Source organism: Oryzias latipes, chromosome 13 (assembly GCF_002234675.1).
Source record: "Oryzias latipes chromosome 13, ASM223467v1".
Lineage (NCBI taxonomy): Eukaryota > Metazoa > Chordata > Actinopteri > Beloniformes > Adrianichthyidae > Oryzias > Oryzias latipes.
In genome coordinates this window covers 12,810,119-12,832,550 of record NC_019871.2, presented here as the reverse complement: position 1 = coordinate 12,832,550, position 22,432 = coordinate 12,810,119, and the positions used below count along the sequence as shown (strand labels likewise).

General features: G+C 39.9%; 1 protein-coding gene across 1 annotated transcript; it reads right to left on the bottom strand.

Moving 5' to 3' along the window:
* Positions 1 to 19: 19 nt before the first annotated feature.
* Positions 20 to 22,432, bottom strand: dhx36 (DEAH-box helicase 36). The gene is made up of 26 exons (XM_004075618.3): positions 21,897 to 22,432; positions 20,622 to 20,779; positions 19,926 to 20,012; positions 19,613 to 19,817; positions 19,152 to 19,190; positions 18,840 to 19,010; positions 18,672 to 18,751; positions 16,600 to 16,674; positions 15,458 to 15,624; positions 15,296 to 15,377; positions 15,080 to 15,220; positions 14,735 to 14,840; positions 11,485 to 11,572; positions 10,715 to 10,770; positions 10,522 to 10,586; positions 9,506 to 9,649; positions 9,012 to 9,129; positions 8,272 to 8,370; positions 7,365 to 7,538; positions 7,154 to 7,240; positions 6,993 to 7,076; positions 6,324 to 6,423; positions 6,132 to 6,222; positions 2,833 to 2,953; positions 635 to 787; positions 20 to 551 (listed from the first exon to the last, which is right to left on the bottom strand). Exons 1-26 carry the CDS (start codon positions 22,134 to 22,136, stop codon positions 330 to 332), a joined length of 3,153 nt encoding a protein of 1,050 aa, XP_004075666.1. The 5' UTR covers positions 22,137 to 22,432; the 3' UTR covers positions 20 to 329.

Sequence of the window (22,432 nt, the reverse complement as noted above, 5' to 3'; positions counted from 1 at the left end):
GAAGATTTAAAAAAACAACTAAAAGGAAAACATGAAAGTATATTTTTAAGTCATTCAATAAGCCAACATAAAAAAAACTTTCCAAAACAAAAAAGACCACAGGTTTGTCTAAATACAGATTGGTCCGTGCAAAATAATAAACAAGCGAATTGAAGGACAAATGGAACTAGTTCAAGTGCAGACTACATGTAGATTTTTTTCCAGTCCTCTGTTTGACCTTCAGCAGAACTCTAGAACTAAAATTTAAATCAAAGACACCAGCTGCTTATTCGAAATGTCCCAGCCAAACTTGGAGTCTCAGGATGCTGGCAGTCTTTTCCAGGCCACCTTTAATCATCGTCGTCATCAGCATCATTGAAGTAAATGTGCTGTCCTTTGGGGGCGGACGCCCACGTCCTCCCACTGCTGCCCGCGGCCCTCTCCTGGGTGGTGATGAGGTCTATGATGGCGGTGATGACAGCGCAGTCTTTGGACTGACGGTTCTGCCAGTCCACAGGGGCTGGATTGCTGATTTTCTCCTGCAGCAGCGAGTCAAGTTCTCTCTTTAAACTCTGTGGAGCGCAGAAGGATGAGAAATTAGCGTTATTAAAAATAAAAAAGAACTTATTTGATGGGACTTAAGCAAATGTTTAACCTTGACAAGGTGAGCTATGCGAGCTGGGGACCTGAAGACGATCCACTTATCCACAGCGATGGTCTCCTGGTCCTCATCTTTCTGGATGGTGATGTCCCCCCCAAAGAAAAGCAGCGAGAACGGGGACACCTCTGTGCAGTCGTACAGGAAGATCTGCGGGGGACAGAGATGAGTCTAGCAGGCAACAACGGGAGTATTACGATAGATTAACACGTTCAGTGGCAGGGAGCGGCGTCATTATGACACACCGTATCTGACAGCTACTCTGGTGTGGGCTGAAAGTGTCCCATTAGTGAGGAGAGGCTGTGCTGCTTTGAAATGTGTTTCAGTGCCTCTAGTGTTAGCAGAAATGTCATCTTGCCCTGTTTGTGAATCTCACTAATGTGTTACTCTCCTTTCCATCGGTTCACTCGCTTCACTGACAGATGCTTGTGTAAAGGAGTTGGAGCAATCACAAACAACAAAAAGAAAAACTGCTTACTTAGAATGCTTTACTTTGACTTCCAAAAATTCTATTTTTTTTCAATTTTTGAGGTATTTCACTACAACTAACCTTTATTAAAACCCACTCCAATGTCGTGTTTGACGACAGACACATGTAAAGAAAATTGAGCTCAAAATTCCAATTCTGAGTATTTCTTTATTCAAATTGTTGTGAATCCGGAGCACACAGAAAAATGTTGTTTGAAAAAAAGATCATTTGTGACGCTGGGTGGGCCACAGGCTTCCCGGAAAGGGGCAGGGTTGCTCCGCCCCGACAGTCCTGCCCACACCTCAGAGGCACTAGAAACTAGGTCCTAGAAAACAGAGCATTTTTTTTTAATTTTGTCTAAAAACGCTCCCAAAAACAAAATAAAAGACCAGTGGGGACACTTTCAGAACAGATCAAAGAGTATCGGGGCAGGACTTTAAAGCATTACATCTAACCTTTATTAAAATGTGGGAAATCATTGAAAAAATATAGGTCATAACAGTCAAACAAACAAACTCTTCATTACAAATTTCTATAGTCATTCAATTATAGGAAATTCATTTTTTTTTCCATTTAACACAGTCGCTCACCTCTGTGCCACAAATTTTTAAACCCTGCTGGTCAAACTGAAACGAAAATAATTTAAATCTGTGAATTATAATGATTTATAAATCCAAAGTGGTTTAATTTTTTTTCTTAAAGTCTTGTAATTCTAAAACTTTTTAAATGATTCTACTTCACATAACCATGTTAGACCCGTCATCAGTTGCTGCAAAAAAAGAAAAAAAGTGTCTCTAACGGGATCAATAAAGTTTTTTTAATTGCTCCACCTTCCGTTTGAGCAGGAAGGAGGTTACCGTGAGGTAAAGGACATACGTCAAACAGAAGCTATTTCCGCTCAGTGCCGTCACAGAGATGCAGACAGATGTAGGAGGACTTGACCAGGAAAGAAAGAAATAAAAAAAATAAAAAATCAAGGTGATAGCTGAAACAACTGTATTTGTGCCGTGACTGTGTAATGTGAAGAACCCCCACGGGCAAGTGCGTCAGAGAAGATAGAAGAAAACGTCACTCCGCACAAAGATTCCCTTTTTTTTCCTTCCCTTTTTAAACCAACAGCCGAAGCCGTCAGCTTCCTTTTTTTGCTGAGAACAAATAACCTTGACTAGCCTGCACTTTGAATTTCTTACTTTTCTAGGCACAAGCGCTCGGCATTGTGCGCGAGAAAAGCAAAAGCTTTTAAACCCCACAACAGTTGTGATGAAATGCAGAAAGAAAAAAAACAGCCTTTTTTCGTCAGGACAAAAGCAGTAAAGTGAGAAGACGGGAGAGGCGGCAATCAGAAAAACATGAAAGCGGTTTTCTGCAGAATGGAGCCTCTTATACGGACGGAAAGAACAAAGGGAGAATGGAGGAGAGAGGATGAGGATGGAAAAAAAGAAAAAAAAAAGAGAGGATGGAGGCAGCGAGCGCTGCAGTCAGGGATCGGCACTGACCCGCCACCCCGCCGCCAACACCTTTTCACATTGTGTGTGGAGGCTTTGAAGCATGAGAGCCTTTGGAGGGAGTTGAAAGGCGGCGCTTTAATCAAATATTCATTAAGTGCAAAGCTGTTGTAACACCACCGCCAACCTGCATCCACAGGTGCCTCTATCCACGTGAAAAACACGCTCCAATGTGGAAATGCTCAAGATTCACACCGCGGAAACCAAAGTTCTTTCCTTACACTGCTTGTTTTCATCTTCAGGTGATAAATGAGCCATGTGTAGTTGAACTCCTTCTCTTCAGCGTTGACAGATTTGGGGTGGATGTTCACCTTCCCGTCAGCCTGGGTGTAAACCTTCACCCTGAGGAAGAAGAGATACCTTCTTAGATGCGTGGACTCTTGCTTAAAATTCTGTCTGCCGTGACAAAAACAACAAGATTTACGCCAAACCTACCACCGAAAAAAAGAAAGAAATCACAAAGAAGGAGCTTTTTATTCCACTCCACAGAATAAGCCTGTGAATGCAAAAAGCTTAGCGGAAAAAAAAAAAAACAAATGAAAGAAAGAAATTCTAAATTGTGGCATTGCTATCATAATGGAGGACGTATATTAAGAAAATTAAGCTTAAAGTTGCATTTCTTTATCCAAAGCATGAATAAGGAGCAGATAAAAAAATGCTGTTTAAAAAGAGCGTATTTGTGATTGAATATGCTGGGTGGGCGACGAGCTCTCTGCTCTGCTCCATTCTGATGCATCCACTTGCAGACAATTAGATCCATGAACGCCTTAGTTTTCCCCGTCTGAGCTGGAATCTGGACCAAACCTGTATGACTGGACAGCTCCAATACTGCTCACCATTTTTGTTGCACCAGTAAGGTTAGGTTGGCGTTGTGAGGGGCTGTAAGCTAGCTGGTGAGTGAAAAAACATAGCGGGGAAGAGAAGCGGGGCGGGGTTGCTCTACGCGTACAGTCCCGCCAACAACTCACAGGCAAATTTTTTAGGAACTTCTGCTGCTCTGCAGAAACTATGTCCAAAAATAGAATCTTCTCCCACTTTCGGCTTCTCCCATCAGGGGTCGCCACAGCGAACAAGTCGCATGGTAAATTTGGCAATGTTTTACGCCGGATGCCCTTCCTGACGCAACCTTCTCAAACCGGGCTTGGAACCGGCAAGGGTAGAGAAGGGAACAGGGAGCAGCCCGGAGTCGAACCCGGGTTTCACGGACGGAAGGCGCCGCAAACCAGCACGAGCTAAACTGGCTCCCATGTCCAAAAATAGAATATTTTTTTTAATTTTGCGGCTGGGTAGCTCGGTTGGTAAGGTAGAAGGCTGCCACGCAGGAATCCAGGGTTCAATTCCCGGAGGGGAATAAACAATGGTACTGGGAGCAGTTACCATATCACTGGTGAGCAATTAACATCACCCAGTGGGGGTGCTGGGTCAAATGCGGAGAAGAATTTCCCCATTGTGGGATAAAGTATCAATAAACGCCATAGTAAGCATAATGAAGAGATGATTGGAAAGGCTTTTGGCATGAATACTCTAGGACAGTATACTTAAATTAAATAGATTCTTCTATAGAAGTACAGTAATCGATCCACTTTTCCAAACAAGAGTTTTTTGTTCCAAACATTTAATTATCACAGGAAGTGTTTCAACACACTTAACATCTTTATTCGACTAATTCCATCCATTTAAAAACAGAATGAGAGGAACTTGGCTGCTTTTTGTCTTGTACATTACAACCTTGAGAAACATTCATGCAAAAAAAAAGAAAAATAAATAAAAAATCCTCCTTTAAAGGGCTCTAATTAGCCTCCTTCGCAGAGAGGTGGATAGAAGCTTAGAGGAGCCTGTGGCCGCTGATAGTTGGAGAAAGGTTTAAGGACTATACATAATTAAAAAGCTTTGAAAATTGCATCATCTGCTCTTTTCTAATGACGACTATAAACAAGCCACTGCTGAGACGAGCCAATTAAGCCTGCATGAAAGACCTTTAGAAAAGTCATTTCAAACCAAAAGAAAACTATAATCTGCCTTAAGAGTTGAAAAGAAACTTTGATCTATAATGGTCTCTCCAAATATCATCATAGTGAGGTATTACTAAGAAGAAAAACTTCACTATGACACCTAAATTAAAAGAAAATTGATCAATGTATTGTTGGCCAAATTGTTCTTAGAAAAAAAAAAACATTTAATGTCATTATTAAAGGCAGTATAGATCTTAGGGTGGCTCCGCTAAGGAAAGTGTTCAGCCACCTATTTGCATTCAAATTTGCTTTTAGAACCTAAAAGTTTTTTTTTAATTTTGCCAAAGAATGACATAATCATACTTAAAAGACCACTGGGAATGATTTAACAATAGATCAAAAGAAGACAGGATCGGGACTTTAAGGGGAACAGATGTGTTTTTCCCTGCTGTACACAGAAATGGCATTAGGTGTTTTATTTTGAAATTTGGGTGGATTTTCTTCAACTTTTATAGAAGATTTCTGTCTTGGTTCTTCTGGTGCATGATGGGATGTGCCTTGTGCTCAAGATCGCAACAAATGAAAGGAAAAGAAAGAAAGAAAGAAAAAAAACGTGTTAGCAAAAAGTTAGCTTGTTTTGGTATATTCTCTGAATCACATTTAACAACATACATCCAAAGCAAGGGTAGAGTGTTTAATTTCCCACAACAGTTAAGTGCCAGCACAATGGCTGCGTACTTGTTATGCCCTTCTTATTTATTGAGGTCAACAAGCTGGAGTTTTTCCCCGTTGTAATGCTGCATTTAAGTGCTTAGCATGAGAGGGGGAGCATTTCTGTTTAAAAAATTACTCAGAATAAATTTTGGCAGATTGGCTCAGAGCATCTCCAAAAATACCCCATTAGATGCTTTTATACTGTTAATGTAATTCACCTCAAATGCATCCTGTCATTCCACCAAAGAGAACTTAAGTGGGATCGCAGTCGACAAATAACATGAAGGCGTGTGGTTTTTCCCCAAAACCGTGTGAGATTCAACAGAAAAAGCACATTTGCCTCTGAAAGATTACTGATATGGTAAAAATACAAGTCAATGATTATGTGAAATGAACATAATTGCTTTTAATTTCTTCCATTTATTACAGTTGCTGTCCAGACCATAACCAGGCGACACTGACTAGTGTTGAGATTCATACATGCAAAGGAGACAAAACCGAGAAGTTTGGCGTGCACCTGGTCGAAAGCTCTCGGAGAGAAGCGTGGGCTAAAATGACAGGCCTGCTGTGAGAGGAAGCGCCTCTGTTGTGCGCCTCAGACTTGTGCACACAGGTCACAGCCGCTGCCTATGACAGCTGCCTTGGGGCAATTTCATGATGACTGCATTGATCCTGAGCTGCACAAGTGCCTCGCTTTTTGACAGTTTTCTTTTCCTAACCGCTCAGCTCCAGGTAACTGTCATAATATTCTCGCAGAACTCATTACTTGCTAGGTCTGATTAATGGCTGCACTGAGAGGCTTATTTGTTAGGAACACTCTAAAGCGTGCGTTTCCCCAGAACGCGCTGACTCACCCCGGCCTCTTCTTGCTGTGAGACGGTCTAATGGTGGCCACCTTCGGATACAGCCCGGCTACGATCACTGCTTTGATTAGCTTCTCGTTGTCTGAAGTTAACACATAAAAGATAAAAACAAAAAATCGACTGAGCACAGAATCACAGGATGAGATTCAAAAGAAAGAAACAGAAATGTTTCATCTTTTTTACCCGAGTTAATGTTGGATTCAGGATCTTTTGGGTCTTTGCTGCTGACAAAGCCTGTATGCTTGAGATGTTCAGCAAACTGGCTCTTCATGTTATGAATCATCTAATAAAAGAGAAGAAAATAATTCATCTATAATAAATACAAGCCAAAACTTAGCGTTTGGAAGTTTTGTTGAGTTTTTTTTCCACATTGGACTCGGAAACACGCGTTTAAGTGACCACTTCCAATGAAAAGTCTATGCAAATGAGAAAATAGGCTTGTTTTGGGCTGCTATGTTCAAAACTCTCGCTTTCACGTGTTGCTATGCATGTTTTTAAGTGTGTTTGTCGGTTCTACGTGTGCTAAACTGGGTCATACTTTGACCAATCAGAGACTCGGCTCCTTTTCAAAACACAGAAGTACAACCATCTGAAAAGTGATCATGAAGGAAAAATTAATAATTGCGGTTTGTGTCTGACCGGACCAAATCTTTTATATATCGGTTAAAGCTGTTAAAGAAAAAGCCTGGAGCAAGATTCCTGACATTTGCACTGCTTCGATATTTCGCAGGCCTATTCCAACTGTAAGTACATGTGCTAGTATGCCCGTTTAGCGCGATCTTGAATGCACATCACATGCAAGGTGTGCACGTAGCTTCACAACAATATTTGTTTGCAGTCAACCTGACTCACCTGGAGAGTGTTGGCTGACAGGAAGTTGTCCCAGCAGTACTCCCTCTCATACCTGCCACCACGCCGTTTAGCGTCTTCCCAGCCCTACCAGATGATTCATAATGCATGAAAACAAGATCCATTCATACAGAAAATGAAGGAAAAGAAAGGCAAACAGTTACCTGAAAGGCATAGACAATGGTGAGGTGGTCACTTTTAGAGTTCCTGGACAGGGTTCTTCTCCTCATGTCGGCCATCTTTTCTTTACCCTAAGAGAGACAAACACATTCAGGATGATTTGTACAGAGAGAAAAAAGGACAGAAGCAACACATTTCAGGCCTCTGTGTGCTGCTGCAGGAGAAGCTTTCATGTCTGTATAGTCAGCACTCTACCAGGGGTATGAAGAACGGGTCTTTGAAGCTGAGAGAAGCAGCGATGGTGAGAACAGGGTCCAGGCATCCCAGCAGAGCACCAAACAGGATCAGCTTCCCAATGTGAGGCTCCACCGGGAGACGGGCCAAGTGGAAACCCAATGGTGTCAGATTCTCTGTATGGTCCAGGGCATTCTGACACATTTTGATCACAATATCACAAGAAAAAATAAACTACTTTTTGTTCACATGCAATGTTTGTTTCCACATGTCTGTTTTTTTTTTCTCAAAGAAAATCTGATACCAAACAGAACAAATGAGCATTTCTAATTTTAGGTAAAAGTAAAGCCGCACATGCTTTATATGGGTGCTTAGCTCTGATTGACGCTTTAACCCCGCCGATGTCGACTGTGACACCTAAATAACACCACAATCTTTGACATACCGTAAATCTTTGATTATTTACGCAATCGCCATAAATCAACTGATTCTGATGTATATGCAAAGCATAAAGTAAAGTGTTGCATAACGGTGCAAAGCCGTTTTTCTCTGCAACAGAATCAGCTGATTTGCGCTGATTGTGCAGAGACTTTATCAAAGTGTTGAATACCAGCACGAGGCTGCTTTTCTCCGCTTCAGAACCTGGTGAAAATATGTTAACTGAGTAAACGGTTGAAGAGTTACGGAAGTCAAAAGAGTGTTAACCCTGGAGCTAAAGCTCTGATGTTAAAAGGTTAACAGCTAAATGGCAGAAATAACTACAGATCCATGTTTTTTTTGTTCCACCTTGGTGATGTTTTGCTTCATTTCCTTTTTTTACTATTTATCCTTTTAGTAGACCAAAAACTCATTGGTAAACCACAGTTTTATTCAATTCTTCATCTGGTTTAATCTATAATGTAATCAGAAATCTCCTCTTCACTCTTACCAGATCTCTGAGGTTCTTGATGGCGAGGTTGACAGCTTCCTCAGTAGGGCGGTCCAGGGCTTTCTCTAGGAATCGACCTATAGACCCGAGCTTTAATATCTACAAAGAAAGCAACATATTATTCTCAATTCAAAAAGAAGATGCTCATAATTTACAATACACTGCTTTTTGATTGTGCTGTTGTGTTATTTTTTCACCTTAGGGGCTTAACAGCAGAGAATGGAACAAAACCAATAAGAGCCAATTGTGTGCGTTCATTTCCACAACAAACTCAGACTTTTGTACTGCAGGGCTGAAAGACACTGATATGTGTGTGTTTGAGTCAGCCATTAGTGTTTCTCTTGCTTTGATGCATTTGGCAGCCTCTCGCCCACTAGCTCTAATAAAAAATGTGAGGCGCCAACTTAAAACCGTTTAAGTAAGGCGCTGGTAGATGCACATGCTGCACAGCCACTGGAACAATCACTGCACTACACTAGATCTGAATGAACTTTGGCTCCTTGTTCCATTAGCAGTGATTCAAATATTCCCAAGTGAAGTGCGTGGTTTTTAAAAGGAGCCGGCGAACGAGGAGAACCAGGCCAAAGAGTGAAGTGATTATATCGGTGCAGAAAAGGCAAAAAGTGTTGGAGAGTAACGCTCTCTTGACATGAGAGGCTCCATTTCGGTGCAGAGCACAAAAACACATAGACCTGATTGTGAGGAAACCCCCGCCCCCATCTTTTGACCCCTTTTACTACCTTTATCTGCAAGCAGAGCTCCTCCAATGGCGTCCTCATAATTTCAGGTAACTGATATGCATCCAGCAGGCTGGCCCTGAGCCCATTGTACAGGTGATAGCACTTTCCTGGACACACTCTGGGTTTGTGGAAAGAAGAGGAGAGTTCAGGGAGACGGACAGAAAAGATTACATGTTATAGCAGTCCAGCGACAAGGGCTTAATTTGAGAAATCAGTGGGATGAAACTGCATGGTGCAAGTAGCTCCTGCTAATTGGGCCTCGCTGCACTTTGATGTCAGAGCTATCTAACAGAACAGACGTCTGAAGCTGCAGACTGGGAAAAACCTGGGAGTGACTGTGCATCGCCTCTGTGTGTACAAAAGCAAACCAGCAAGGAGAGGGCCAATGAGGGCGGCCAACGCTGAACTCTAATGAAACAAAAACTATTAGTATCATGCCAGAGGCGCTGGCTCATTAAAAATAGATCAGAAAAAGCCGCCGTGTTTACACACACCTGCCTGCACGTCCTTTCCTTTGCTTGGCATTGGCTAGACTAACCCACTCAGCCGTCATTGTGCTGATGTTGTTGTTGGTGTCGAAGTTGGTTTCCTTAATCTTCCCGCCGTCGATCACGTACACAACGTCATCTATGGTGATGCTGGGAGGAGGAGAGCAGAGACAAAAGGAGACAAAAAAAGTGAAACACTTTTAAGTAACCAGACAACAACATTAAGCTTCAATTCTTCAAATATTAGCAGAGTTTTATTTCTCCATTTAAAGGAGTAATATTTACCTCATTTTGTGAAACAAACTACGGTACCTGTTAGTTTCCCTTCTAAACCAGTATGACAGCATTTGTTTTCAATCTGATGAACGTAAGCTAATGAACATTAAATTTGCCACGTTAAAACTCACACACAGCCTTCCCTTTGTGCTTTAAAGACCCACTCCAATCATTGAGCTAACTTCAAAGCGTTTAGTAATCTTTTAAATATGATTATGCTGTTTTAAAAAAAGTTTTTTTTTAAACTATGGTTTCAGGACATAGTTTCTGCAGATCAGCAGTAGTTCATCAGAAATTCCCCTTATGAGTTGTGGGCAGGACCACTGATGGGAAGCAACCCCACCCCCCCCTTCCCATCACCGATAAATGACAGCTCTCTTTTTAAAGTGCTCCCCCACTAGCTTACAGCTTACAACGTTAGTGGTGCATTAAAAAGAGCGTGCAATATTGAAGCTACTAGTGGATGAATCAGAATGGAGCAGAGCAGGGAGCAGCATAGTTTCTACAGTACAAAGTACGTAAATAAGTCATATTTTTAAATGGTATTTTGTCGTCTGCTCCTGGTTCACAATGATTTGAATAAAAAAACAGTCAAAAATGCCATTTTAAGCTTTTTTTTCTTTTTTTCCTCTATCCTCGGAAAATGGCCACGAGAACATGTAAAAACATCACTTTTGCTGGAGCGGGTCTCAAAGAATGCATCTTATAAAGTTAAAAAATGCAGGTAACAGCTAGTCAATACACACCTCGTCTCAGCTATGTTAGTAGCGATTACAATCTTTCGAACTCCAGGTGGAGGCCTTTTGAAAACCTGAAAGCGGGTAAAGATCATGATGAAACTTCATCTTTGATTTTGAAGAGATCACAGCAGAATCGTTTGGATGTTCACAGAGTCAGAGAATGTGGAAAAAAAAACAACAACAAGAACAGCGCACCGACCTGTGTTTGATTCACCGTGGGCATGAGGGAGTGCAGAGGGATGATAACAAACCGATCTGAAACAAGGACAAAAAAATGGAGAGATGGTTCCTTCAAACTGCACATAATATTTACAACAACAAAAAAGCTGCATTCATTTTTATTTATTAATTATTTTTATCTGTGTTTGAATAATCGTGTAACTAATTGCAGTAACCCCAGATCCTAACATCACTCAGTTAGACTCCAGCCTCCAGGTATGACGGGTGGATCACTTCAACCGGCCTTCTTCTTCACCTGAGGTGCCCATCATTCTGGAACACGTTCCATCCGGACTCATTAGACCATCTGATCTTTTTCCATTGCAGCACAGTTCAATCTATATTCCCCCAAGCAAGTTAAAGCCTTTATTTCTCCAATAGGCCTCACTGACAAGAGTACTATTATGGCTGCAGAACTCTTTATTCCCTTTGCTTAAGCTTTCACTCTTTACCATAGTCATGCATGACTTCTGCTGCTGCTGCTCCTGTAGTTATGAAATAATGTGCTGAACCGCTCCTAACCAAATGTTAGTTTAGTTAGCAGCTGTTTTCACTGTTTGATGTCAGCATTTTCAGCTGATTACCATCATCTCTTCCACAAATGTCTTCCAATAAAAAGTCAAAAACTAGAACATCCAGGAGACCAGGAGACTGTTATCTATTTACTTTGCTAAATCCAAGAGACAACCTTAAAATAAATCAATATAACCCCTAAGTATTGTGGGTGTTTGTGTGTTTTTATGTTTGTACCAGATCTAAACATGGTCTGAGCCATCAGCAGGTCGTTAAGACCGCTAATGTTGTCCCAGCCGGGTAGGAAAACCAAGATGGCTCCTTCCTACAAAAAAAAAAAACAACAAAAAAATTAGCTTGCAAACAACAGATCCAATTTTTTAAAAACAGACAGCGAAAAAACATACAGAAAGGAACTGCAAACAGTGACGACAAAACACATAACACCACCCACGGAACAAGGTGTTTGAGTCCTTGGGAGAGCAGAGTTCATTCAGAGACGATGCCCTCAGCTTCCAACCTCCACACAAGTGGCCTGACGTCAACGTGACAAAAACACATCTTCTCCACAGAGCAGACACTGCTTCATACGAACATTTGATTGACTCATAAGAGGAAGAAAAAAAAAGCTAATTAGGAACTCAAAAACAGCACAGATGCACCAACGCTTGTTGAGATAACAAGACTTCCACGTTGAGCTGTCAGTCACCGCAGTAGAATGAGCACGTTTACAGGCCCACAAAACTCACATAACAGGTGGTAATCACATATATACAAAAGAACTATGGAAGTGTGACTATTGGAGAGCCTTGGTCTGCACAGTACCCAATTTTTTTAATTCATTTTGGAGAACAAACTTCTTAGATGTAAACTATAAAACTTAATGAATAAGGTGGAATAGATGCAGAGCAGTGTCTTTTTGGGGAGAAATCTAAACATGTTAGTCCAATGGTGGATCATCTTGACAAAAATTGTTTAGCAACCACTCAGATAATGATCAGATATTTCAGTAGACTCAATATTATTCGATTGAAGAATAGCCTTGTTTTGTTGTTTTTTTTTTGTTTGAACCAAACTCCCATTTTCCCATCTGGTTGGGATAGCTTATTGATAAGACAAAACCTCTGAAGCTGGAGACACATTTTGCAAAACTCCTGCAAAGACCAGCTGCGATAAAAAGAAGAATTCTAAACTCCCAGAGCAAAAGCAGCTTCCATTGACTCCTAAAAAGCTTGGATTGATGCAGAAGTCTGAACATTTTACAGATGAGATAGAAGCCTTGAACAGACCAGATGGGAGACGAGGCATTGCTAATACAGATACTTTATCAAACAAGATTTAGATTTTGGAGTTAAACAAAAATAATCCTGATTTGCATATTGATTGAATTTTTTTTGAGTCTTGGTATCGTGTATGTTTAAGCATTTGTTGGAGATTAGAAATGCCATGTTAGTATTTTTACCCAACATCTGTTTTCTTTGTGCCAATCCACTTTAATCATTTCCTTTAACTTAAACTTTTTTCATTTCTTGGGAATTCTTTCTTTGCATGATGCATAAAATGAATGGAAATGAAATTAAGATGTCTGATGCAAATCATTTTTTGGACCAGACAATATTTGAATGTTTCTATTCCCAAATCACAGATTGGTATGTGAACTCTTTTTTTGTGTTCCTAACCTCTCTGCTTTATCTTCAGGTTTACTATTTTCTTCCTATGAAATCACTAAACTCTGAAACACTTATTTTGTAAGAATTTTGTGTGGCTAAAATATTAACACAGATACAGAGGCAACGAGGATTAAAGATCCACTCTGATGAAAATTGTGTTTTTAACATGTGGCATTTTTCTGATAATGGTGGACATTATATGGAAGTTAAGCTGAAAATTGCATCCCTGAATATTTCTTTATTGAAATCATTGTGAATCAGGAGCAGATGAAAAAATACCCGGCGGGTTCCACCCACAATAAGACTGTTGGCGGTTCTAATGAACTAATACCGCTCTGCAGAAACCCTAACCTAGAAAACGTTTCATGTTTTTGATTTGCCTAAAAATGGCATAATCATAATTAAAAGACCACTGGGAACACTTTTAAAATAGATCAAAAGATGATCGGAGTGGGCTTTTAAACAATAAAAAACAGCTCTTAAAGGATCTTAAAGTTTTACAAACTTTTATATTATTTCCAATTTTACACTTCTTCGCTTCATGACTAGATGTAAAAAAGGAGCCGAAGTTCTGACATTAAAAGTAGCTTTGGGGCTCCAAAGCTACTTTTAATGTCAGAACTTCAGAATGTCTCCTTGATAATTAAATCTAATTATCAAACACCCACATGTGTGTTAATGCATGCATGTCAGGAAGATGAGAAGATACAAGCACTGTGCCTGCAGCAATCCCTACATACTGTTTTGGCTTTACCAAAAAACCAAGCCGGGGTTGAATAGCTATCTATAGGACAAAAAAACCATCAACCCCTCCCCTCTTCATACAGACCTGCACTATCCTTGCAATGCAGCTTCTAGGTGTGTAATCACAGACCTTTTCAATATAATTAACCAATCAGCGCAGTTGAAAGCCTGGCAGCCGACCGTACCCTCGCTTCAGAACACAGTCATGGCGAATGAGCCGGCTCCCTCCCAGCCATTTGACAATGTCACGGCAAATCAGCTGGCTGAGTGGCTGAGTGTATCCATGACTGATGGAGATACGGCTTCATATAGGAGGAGATAATTACCCTGTCTGTCCTGGTTAGTTACTCGTCTGTCCTGGGTCTCTCTTTTATACTCTGCCCCCCCCCCCGGTGTGTTTGTTCACAGAACAATTGCAACAAACTGCAACCAAAAATCAAAAACAACACTTGAGAATTAAAAGAAATAGTGGAATGGGGCAAATACTTCATTTCCTTCAGTCTTAGCTTCTGAGGTGAAACGTTGCCCCAACCATCATTATTCTTCTCTTAATATTGACTAAAGGTTTTGCTCACTGCTGCTGTTAATCATATTTATGTGAGCTCCATGCTGAAATAACACCAAATTTAAAACAAAGAAACTTGGTAAGAATTGGGAAAGTAGAAAAGAACAAACTTGAAGACCACTCGGTCCCCCATTAGCACAGATCTGCTGCCAGGATCCAATTTTAGGATTAAAAAGACCTCTCTTTAAAAGTTAGTTCTGTTTCTTTGCTGCAGTTGTTTCCTTTTGCCGGCTTGGACATCCATCCAATAACCTTCATGTAATATCAAACCATCTTCCACATGGACCACTGCTTCCTGCCTTTGATCAAACTGACGGTGTCAGGAAACATACATTGGAAAATCCTCAAGAAAAAAAGTTAGTGACTGGAAGACTGCTAATACCAGAAAAACAAGGTGCCTGGAAAGTAATCTTCTTCTACAAATTTACTTTCTTAAAAAAAAAAAAAAAAAAGGAAAAAAAAATTACATTCCTGGCAGCAGAGAAACCAGAGAAAAGATTGAACTCACCTCCTCACTGCGCACAATATGACAGATCAGTGCCAAGATCAGCTCCAGATCAATCTTGTCATCGCTGTCCAAAACCTCTAAGGTCTGGATGGTGCTGTCAGAGTATCTGTTCCACATTTAAAAAGCAAGAAATGTGATTCAAAAGCTTTAAAGATTAATAGGACTACAGATGTCAGAGAAGATGATCCTCTGTAGCAATAGTTTATCTGTGCAAGCTCCTTTTTTGTGAAACGAGCCAAAAGGATTTGATTGCTGTCAAATGTGAACGTCACAAACCAATCCTCAGTTCTCATAAATGCATTTGTCAACCTGGCAGCTGCTGTCTTACTGCTCCCACCAGCTCACCTTCCCTGCAGTGTGCGTGCATAACAGGGCCAGCTCTCCTTGTATTCGGCCTCTTTTGCCTCCTTCTCAGATCTGAGTTGGCGGCCTTGCCAAAAGCCCCTCTTCCAGGCTGGACGACGGTCCTGATTCTGGGGACGATACCTGGAAGAAAAGACCAAATAACTCTTGAAAAACCAGATACAGCTGCTTTTAAGTGTAAAAACAGCCTTGTTCTACCTAATCATCTCTACAACATCTTCCAGCAGGAACTCTTCCACTGGGAATGTCAGACCAGGGATGTGGATCATTGGGCAATTGTCTGAGGAAAGAATAACGTCAAAATAAGAACACTCTTTCTCGTTGAACACAGTTCAATGTTATATTTGGTAAATTCCTCACCGAAATATTTTGAAAACTTTTCCGCGTTAAGCGTGGCACTCATGAGGATGACTTTGAGGTCATCTCGCATTCGAAGTAAGTCCTTGACGATGATGAGCAAGACGTCCGACTGGAGGTTCCTCTCATGAATCTCATCCAAAACCAAATGACTGATGCTAGAAAGTGTCCTAAACAACAAATCAAGCTTTAGGTGAGCGACTTCAAGATATTGCTCCTGTAAGCAACTGCTTAAAGTGAACGAAAATATGGTCACTGATTATAACCAAAAGCACATTTTTAAACTTATGTTTGTCTGATTTGGACTTGGTGAGCTGTACTTCCTAAAGTCCAATTGCACATAATTACAACTAGGAAATATTTCATTTTTTTAAGCTTAGTATTATTTTCTTTTATTGATTTTACTTTTTAAAGATGAATAAATCTGCAGTCCTTCTCTAAATCTCTCTCTCTCTTTTTCTCATCGTTTGTAAAGACATGTCTCTAAATTTAACCCCTTCATGCCGCTAAGTTGCATTGTGGCGTATAATCAGTGAAAGTGTTTGTGGTGTGAAAGGGTTGTTTGTAACTATTACACTTTAACAGGGACATGGCTGAATTTTGAGATTTATGAGTTCTATTGGGAAATGGTACATGCCCGGCAGCATGTAAAATTGTATGGATTTGCTCTGCTGGACTTGCTCTGTGGGAGATGATAACGTGTTAAAAGGACAGAGCACAGTTTCAATCAAAAACACAGCAATCAACCAGCAGAAATTGTGAACTTGTAAGCCAGCTGCTGGGTCACTTACTTTCTGTATGTTTTTTTTTTTCTGTCAGACAGCTGAAGTCTTGAAATGACTTGCTGCACTAAATACCAATTTATAAAAAATAACACAGATGAAGAGTAATATGAGGGCAAAGAACAACGTTGTCCTATAGTCGGAGTATGTTTTCCCCCATAGACATGCGTCTTCATTTTTTCCGGCCTGAGAGAACAGAGCCATACTAATGATTGTTCCTTCACCAGCAAAGCTGGACGGGTCTCACTGGGGACGAAACAGAGCAACACAAAGGCAGGACAAACAGGATGGAGACACTCGCTCAGAAGAAGGGGCAGCCAGATGATGCGGTGAGGAAAGCCAGGGGTGGGGGATCAGACTCACGGATCCGAGCGCAGCCACTGAAGAATGATGCCTGTTGTACAGTACAGGATTGAACCTTGTCTCCGTGGTAACCGGCTGTGAAATGTGAAAGAGGAATAAAAAAAAAAGAGAAAAAAACGGAAATTACATTTTTCAAATCACACAAATAAAAGGATTAAAAAAATGCATTCCATTTCCAAAAATGGTCTATTTTCCAAGATTAAACAAAACCGTTTTATTGTTATACGTGTCTAAAGATGAATAAACGTAATTAAAATGCAGTAAAAAGGAATACAATAGCTTTTTTGTTTTGTTTTTTTACTTCATTCTTTGCATGAAAAGGCTTTCAAATGTAATTAAAACTGTTATGGTTTTGTTAAATGCAGATTCAATAAAGCTTTAATAAATACAGCAGTGTCTAAAGCATCCTGCCTACAGCCTCACTGAACCAAACAAATTAATAAAATGTCATAAACCTCTTGTGGTAGTAATATAAATATGAACAACAAAAACAATATATGCACACAGAAAGTGAAAGAATAAGAGCCAATTACTTATATGGAGCAAATGTTAATATATATATATATATATATATATATATATATATATATATATATATATATATATATATATATATATATATATATATATATATATATATATATAAATATATTAAAAAAATGTAATACGTACATACATATATAGACATTATGTGTATATATAATTTATTAAGTAAGCAACTGAAAGTAAGAACACAAAATACTTGTAAAGACTGCTAGTCCAGGTTTTCAAACTTCATTGAAATGGATCAGCCATTATGTATTCAGCTTCATTAGAAATTGTCTTCTCAAAAAAGAAAGAGTTGAAAAAAGAAGTTTTAGAAAGAGTTTGCCATGTGGGAAAAGTTGGGGACATCATTAGTTTAACAAAGGAGGTTTTGCATAATGCCACGTCAGACTCCCATGGTTTCATCAGCGACTGTAACACTGAGCAAGGAAAGAGCGGCTGCAGATTTCATCACAGCTCAGAGTCCTTTTTGAGTTGCTTCGTCTAAGTTTATAGACATCTATAGTCTTCATTTTTCATCTTGTTCTACAGGCTACAATAGAAAAAATCAAAGTCTGGTGGAGATGCAGATTATAAAAGTACAAGAAAAGAAATGAAATCTTTGAAAACTGTTATTTAGTTTCGTCTAAGGATTCATTTTCTATCCTATTTCTTTGAGAGTTGCAATCAACTTCCTCTTAACGTCCTATATCAATTTTCCTTCTGCACGCCCCACTTGTCTATTTTCTCCTCTTGTACTGCAAGCGTTTCACACACTCACAAACTCCGTTCTGTATTGCACACCATTGCTTTCAGTTTATTGCACACGCTTCACTCTTAGCTATCTGCTTGCTTCTGCTCCAGTTTTTCTGCCTATATCAATATCCATCTGTTGTTTCGATCCCATTCAACTTCAAAAACATTAACATTTTTGTTCCATCTGCTGTGAGGCAGTTCCAGATAACAGAAAGTTAATCGTTTACTTTTAAATCATTCACAATTATTTCCACTTTTTTTACATTCAATTCTGTATTTACAGCCAGATTACATGTTGAAATGGTCCAAACTGTCCAAAATAAATGCTTTCTTCACAGAGCTGTCAATTAGATCACTGGGGTAAATCTGACCTGCAGTGTTGGTCAAACTCTATCTGATAAGTCTTTAAGCTTTCTCTTACAAAGGAATCACAACCGACGGAATCTAAATCAACTTATAGACACTAAAATCATTATGTTGTCTCCACAGAAGCATTAAAGCTTATGGAACTTTACATTTACAAGCATATACTTCTGGTTTTTTTAGGTTAGTTTAACAAATCTCGTCTAAATGGAGAAAATGTAACCATCAAACTGTGGAGGAAGTTACAGGAAAAGGATGAACAGTCTCACACTTAGGTGCAACCTTTTCTTCCAACATTTCTGTATTTGTTTTGGTTTGAAAACCACTAAACTTATTTCGGACAGCGGATGACACAAATAGTCTGGTTAAACCACATTCTGAAGCTCCACTTCATGCATCAGTTAAAAAAAAATAAGGGAGTCCGTTACCTCTGCAGGCGGATTTGGTAACCACAAGAATTCCCATTCCCCACGCTCTCTCCCCTCTCAGCAGCCACACGCTCAGCTACCTGTCAGCCAACAATCATCTATGTTGAAAGAAAACTACAACCCACTTCATGTATGAGCAGCACATTTCATCTGAAGCTCAGAGCCTACCGAGATGGCGCTGATGCGGCGAGGCTGCGTGCACACAACACGACACAAAGAGCCCACGCCCCTGTTGATGTAGTCATCCAGGATGAACTGGGTCACCTGAGTGGTTTTCCCACACCCGGTCTCCCCGCTCACCACCAGAACCCGGTTGGAGTTTATGAGTTCCACCAGATCCTGTGGACAGGAACGTAGAAGAAAGCAGGAGCCCGACAAAGAAAGCACGACGAGGAATAGAGGAGAGAAATAGTACAAGTCAAAATGATGATCAGGAGAACTAGCTTAAAGCCCAAAAAAAAAATGAAGGAAAGAACTTGCCTCTTTTTTGCTGTAAGACGGCAGTTTTTCTCTAAATTTCTAAAGACAAACAGGAGCATAGTGAATGAGTACGTACACGGTTTGCATTCAATTATGACAATAGATACAAAGATTGAGTCAAACAAAAATGATTTATGGACATCTACTGCTAAAATACAATGTTCTTTAAAAAAAGTGAATAAATGTAATGAAGTTATTATTTAATTCTGTAATTATTGCTGCCCATTTAAATATTACATAAGAAATAAGTCATAAAATATTTTTGATTTGTGTATTTTTTGTAGATAAATAAATACTCGAAAGCTTTCAAATGAACAAAGTTAACATTATTACCGTACTTATTTCCCTTTTGGAACATTTAATCATTTATAAATACTCTACAAAGGCTCAAGGTCTATTTTAGAAGATCTATTTGAATTTTACAAGTTTGTGTATAAGGTTTAGCAAAAATTGGCACTCACCAGCATTTCTTTGTACTTTGGTTCAAATGTTTTATTCCGAAAGTCACTTTTCAGGTAATCATCCAGTGATTGGTCTCTGACTACTTCCTGAAACAAGTACTCCAAATCTTTTTCTTGTTTTATTTTTTTCTCCTTCTCTTCCTTTTCTTCATCTCCATCCCAGTTGTCCGGTGGCTCGTCTTTTACCGTTTCCCTAGAGATGGAACTGGATAAAAATAAAGCGTGCAAACGCAGATTGGCCAGTGAGTGTTCTGGAGCAATGACAAATACTACAATCTCATTTTTAAGGGAAGTTGCATCTTTTGCTTTTTACCATTTTGTAAAGTCTTCCTCCTCTTCATCCTCACTTTTAACTTCAGCCTTGATCTTCTCCTCTTCAGGCAGATCCCCATCAAAATAACTGAGGGAGAAGGATGTTAGACGTTGGAGTAGAAAAAACATGACACCATTGATGCTTGGATCCTCTGCAGCCTTTAATTTTTTTTTTCCTTTAAAGAGGTACGATGTTTCAATTTGAAGATGAACATTTAAATAAAAAAAACTTTTTAAAGACATTTGGTATCGCAACTAAAGAATTGAGCATTTATTGCAAATCTAAAGTCAATTGAAAAATATGTTTTATCATCTTAAACCAAACTGTTTATTTTGGATGTCATTTTAGGATATCCTGTTGATTTAATTTACTCAATTTTTTATCTTTTCTTTAAACTTAATTAGTTAAACTTTAAAATTCACAGTGGTGGCAGGTGTTTTCAAGAGTATTTAAGCGAATAGAAAGATATAGTAGAAAACAGTATATAAGGTTATGTTGCAAAGAAGTATGGGTTAGAACCCTAAATTTCTGCTGATAATGGCCACTGTCTGACTCAAACCAGATCGTTCAAAAAAATCCAGAACAGTTGTGGGCAAACACTCCTATCTGAATTTATGCCTGCACCATTTTGCAGCAAAAACTAAGGCTTTATACTTATTGTATATCCCTGAAACATTGGAATCCATGTCTACTTACCAATGACTACTATCCCTTGCATCTGTCTGCCTGCTGTACGAGGTGGAGGCTCTTGCATCCCTACTGTCTCTTTTTGGGCCGAGCTGGTCGTTCTGTACAGAATTTAGCAGCCTAGTGATGTGCTGCTCTCTGGCCTCATCCATGTGGACCACAGCCCTCTGTAAAAAAAAAATGGAAACAAAAGTTATTAAATGACAAGTCGTCGTCTCTCTTTCGACTTTTCCCATCAGGGGTCGCCACAGCGAACGAGTCGCATGGAAAACTTGGCAATGTTTTACGCCGGATGCCCTTCCTGACGCAACCTTCTCAAAGCAACCGGGCTTGGGACCGGCACAGAAGTAGAGAAGGGAACAGGGACGGAAGGCGCCGCAAACCAGCACGAGCTAAACCGGCTCCCTTATGAAATGACAAGTAAATTAACATTTTAAGCTTTTTAGTAGGGAAAAGTTACAACAAAAGTAAGATTAAATCTGTATGTTGTGCAGGTAATGTCTTAAAGTCCCACTCCAATCATCATTGAAACTACTTTTAAAGCATTTCCAGTGGTACTTTAATTATAATGATGCCATTTTTAGCCAAATAAACCTCCAAAAACGAACAGCCTCATTTTCTAGGACATAGTTTCTGCAGCACGGCAGTAGTTTGTTAGAAATTCACCTCTAGGTCTCAGGACTGCCTCTTCCCATCATCCCTCCGTTTACAGGCTGTCATGCTGCCTTAAAGCCCCTAACGGCACCAGTCTAACATTCAGTCCAGCAAAAATGGCGAGCAACATTGGAACTACCCAGCCGTACAGTTTAGAGCCAAATGTCAGCTCAGACGAGGAAAACAAAGAGGTACATAGATGTATTTGTCTGCAAGTGGATGCATCGGAGTGCAGCAGCTGTAGTAGTTTCTACGTCACAACTACAAGCTTTTTCCAACAGCCTCTTTGTGACTGTTCCTGAGAAAAGACATACTCAGAAATTCCATTAAACTTCATTTTCGTTAAAAATGTCCTCCATAGTGAGAGAAATGCTACAAGAACGCGACAAAAACACGATTTTTCATTACAATTTAACAAAGAGAATATTTTCTTCCTTCTTGTTTTTTTAAAACACAATCACAATGAGACAAAAAAATATATGGCCTGCTGAATTAAGTAAAAATAAAACAAAGAATATAACAAAAGTAGACTAGTAGATAGTAGTTCACTAAATATGATGAATAAAGAAACTGGGGGGAAATGAGGTTGGAGGTTAGGACAGGTGGGGGGAAATCATCACAAAAACCTACCGATCTTCGATCGGCTTGTTTCCTCCTCACTGCTCCATACCGCGCGTACCACAGACCAATCTCTCGCCCCTTCAGATGCGGAGGAGGACGGTCTCTTGGTCCACTTGCTCCTCCTTGGTCCTCCTGGTCAAAGGAGCTCGAGCCTCCTCTGTCCCACCTCTCTCTGCTGTTGTCTCTGTGCCCGCGACCTCCTCCTCTTCTGCCCCTTCTACCACCTCCACCTGCAAACCGAGAACTCATCCTATTCGCGACAACTAACGTTGCTATCGTTTTCTAAAAACTTAAATACACACGAGACACTTCCATGTATGGAAAGATTAGCTTTTCTATTAGCCTAATTGACCGAAATGGTGCGGAGTCTGCTCCGAAAGGTAAATTCAAACGCGAGCGAGCTGTCGCATAGACGTTTAGTGTTGCAGCAATATCGACCTAATCGTGCATTTGCGATTAGCACATAAAAACGAACATAAACAACGTAAACGTATATTTCCAACCGGTGTGTCGCACAATAAAGTCGTATAGCTCTCTCACGTGCA

Bases quoted from the DNA above. Each gene is read 5' to 3' on its own strand.
- dhx36 (XM_004075618.3), bottom strand. From the start codon at position 22,136: ATGAGTTCTCGGTTTGCAGGTGGAGGTGGTAGAAGGGGCAGAAGAGGA. The intron at 19,191-19,612 runs GTGAGTGCCAAT...GTTTGTCTTTAG, and splicing joins CAAAGTACAAAGAAATGCTG to AAATTTAGAGAAAAACTGCC. The intron at 6,424-6,992 runs GTGAGTCAGGTT...CTCTTTTATTAG, and splicing joins TGTCAGCCAACACTCTCCAG to ATGATTCATAACATGAAGAG.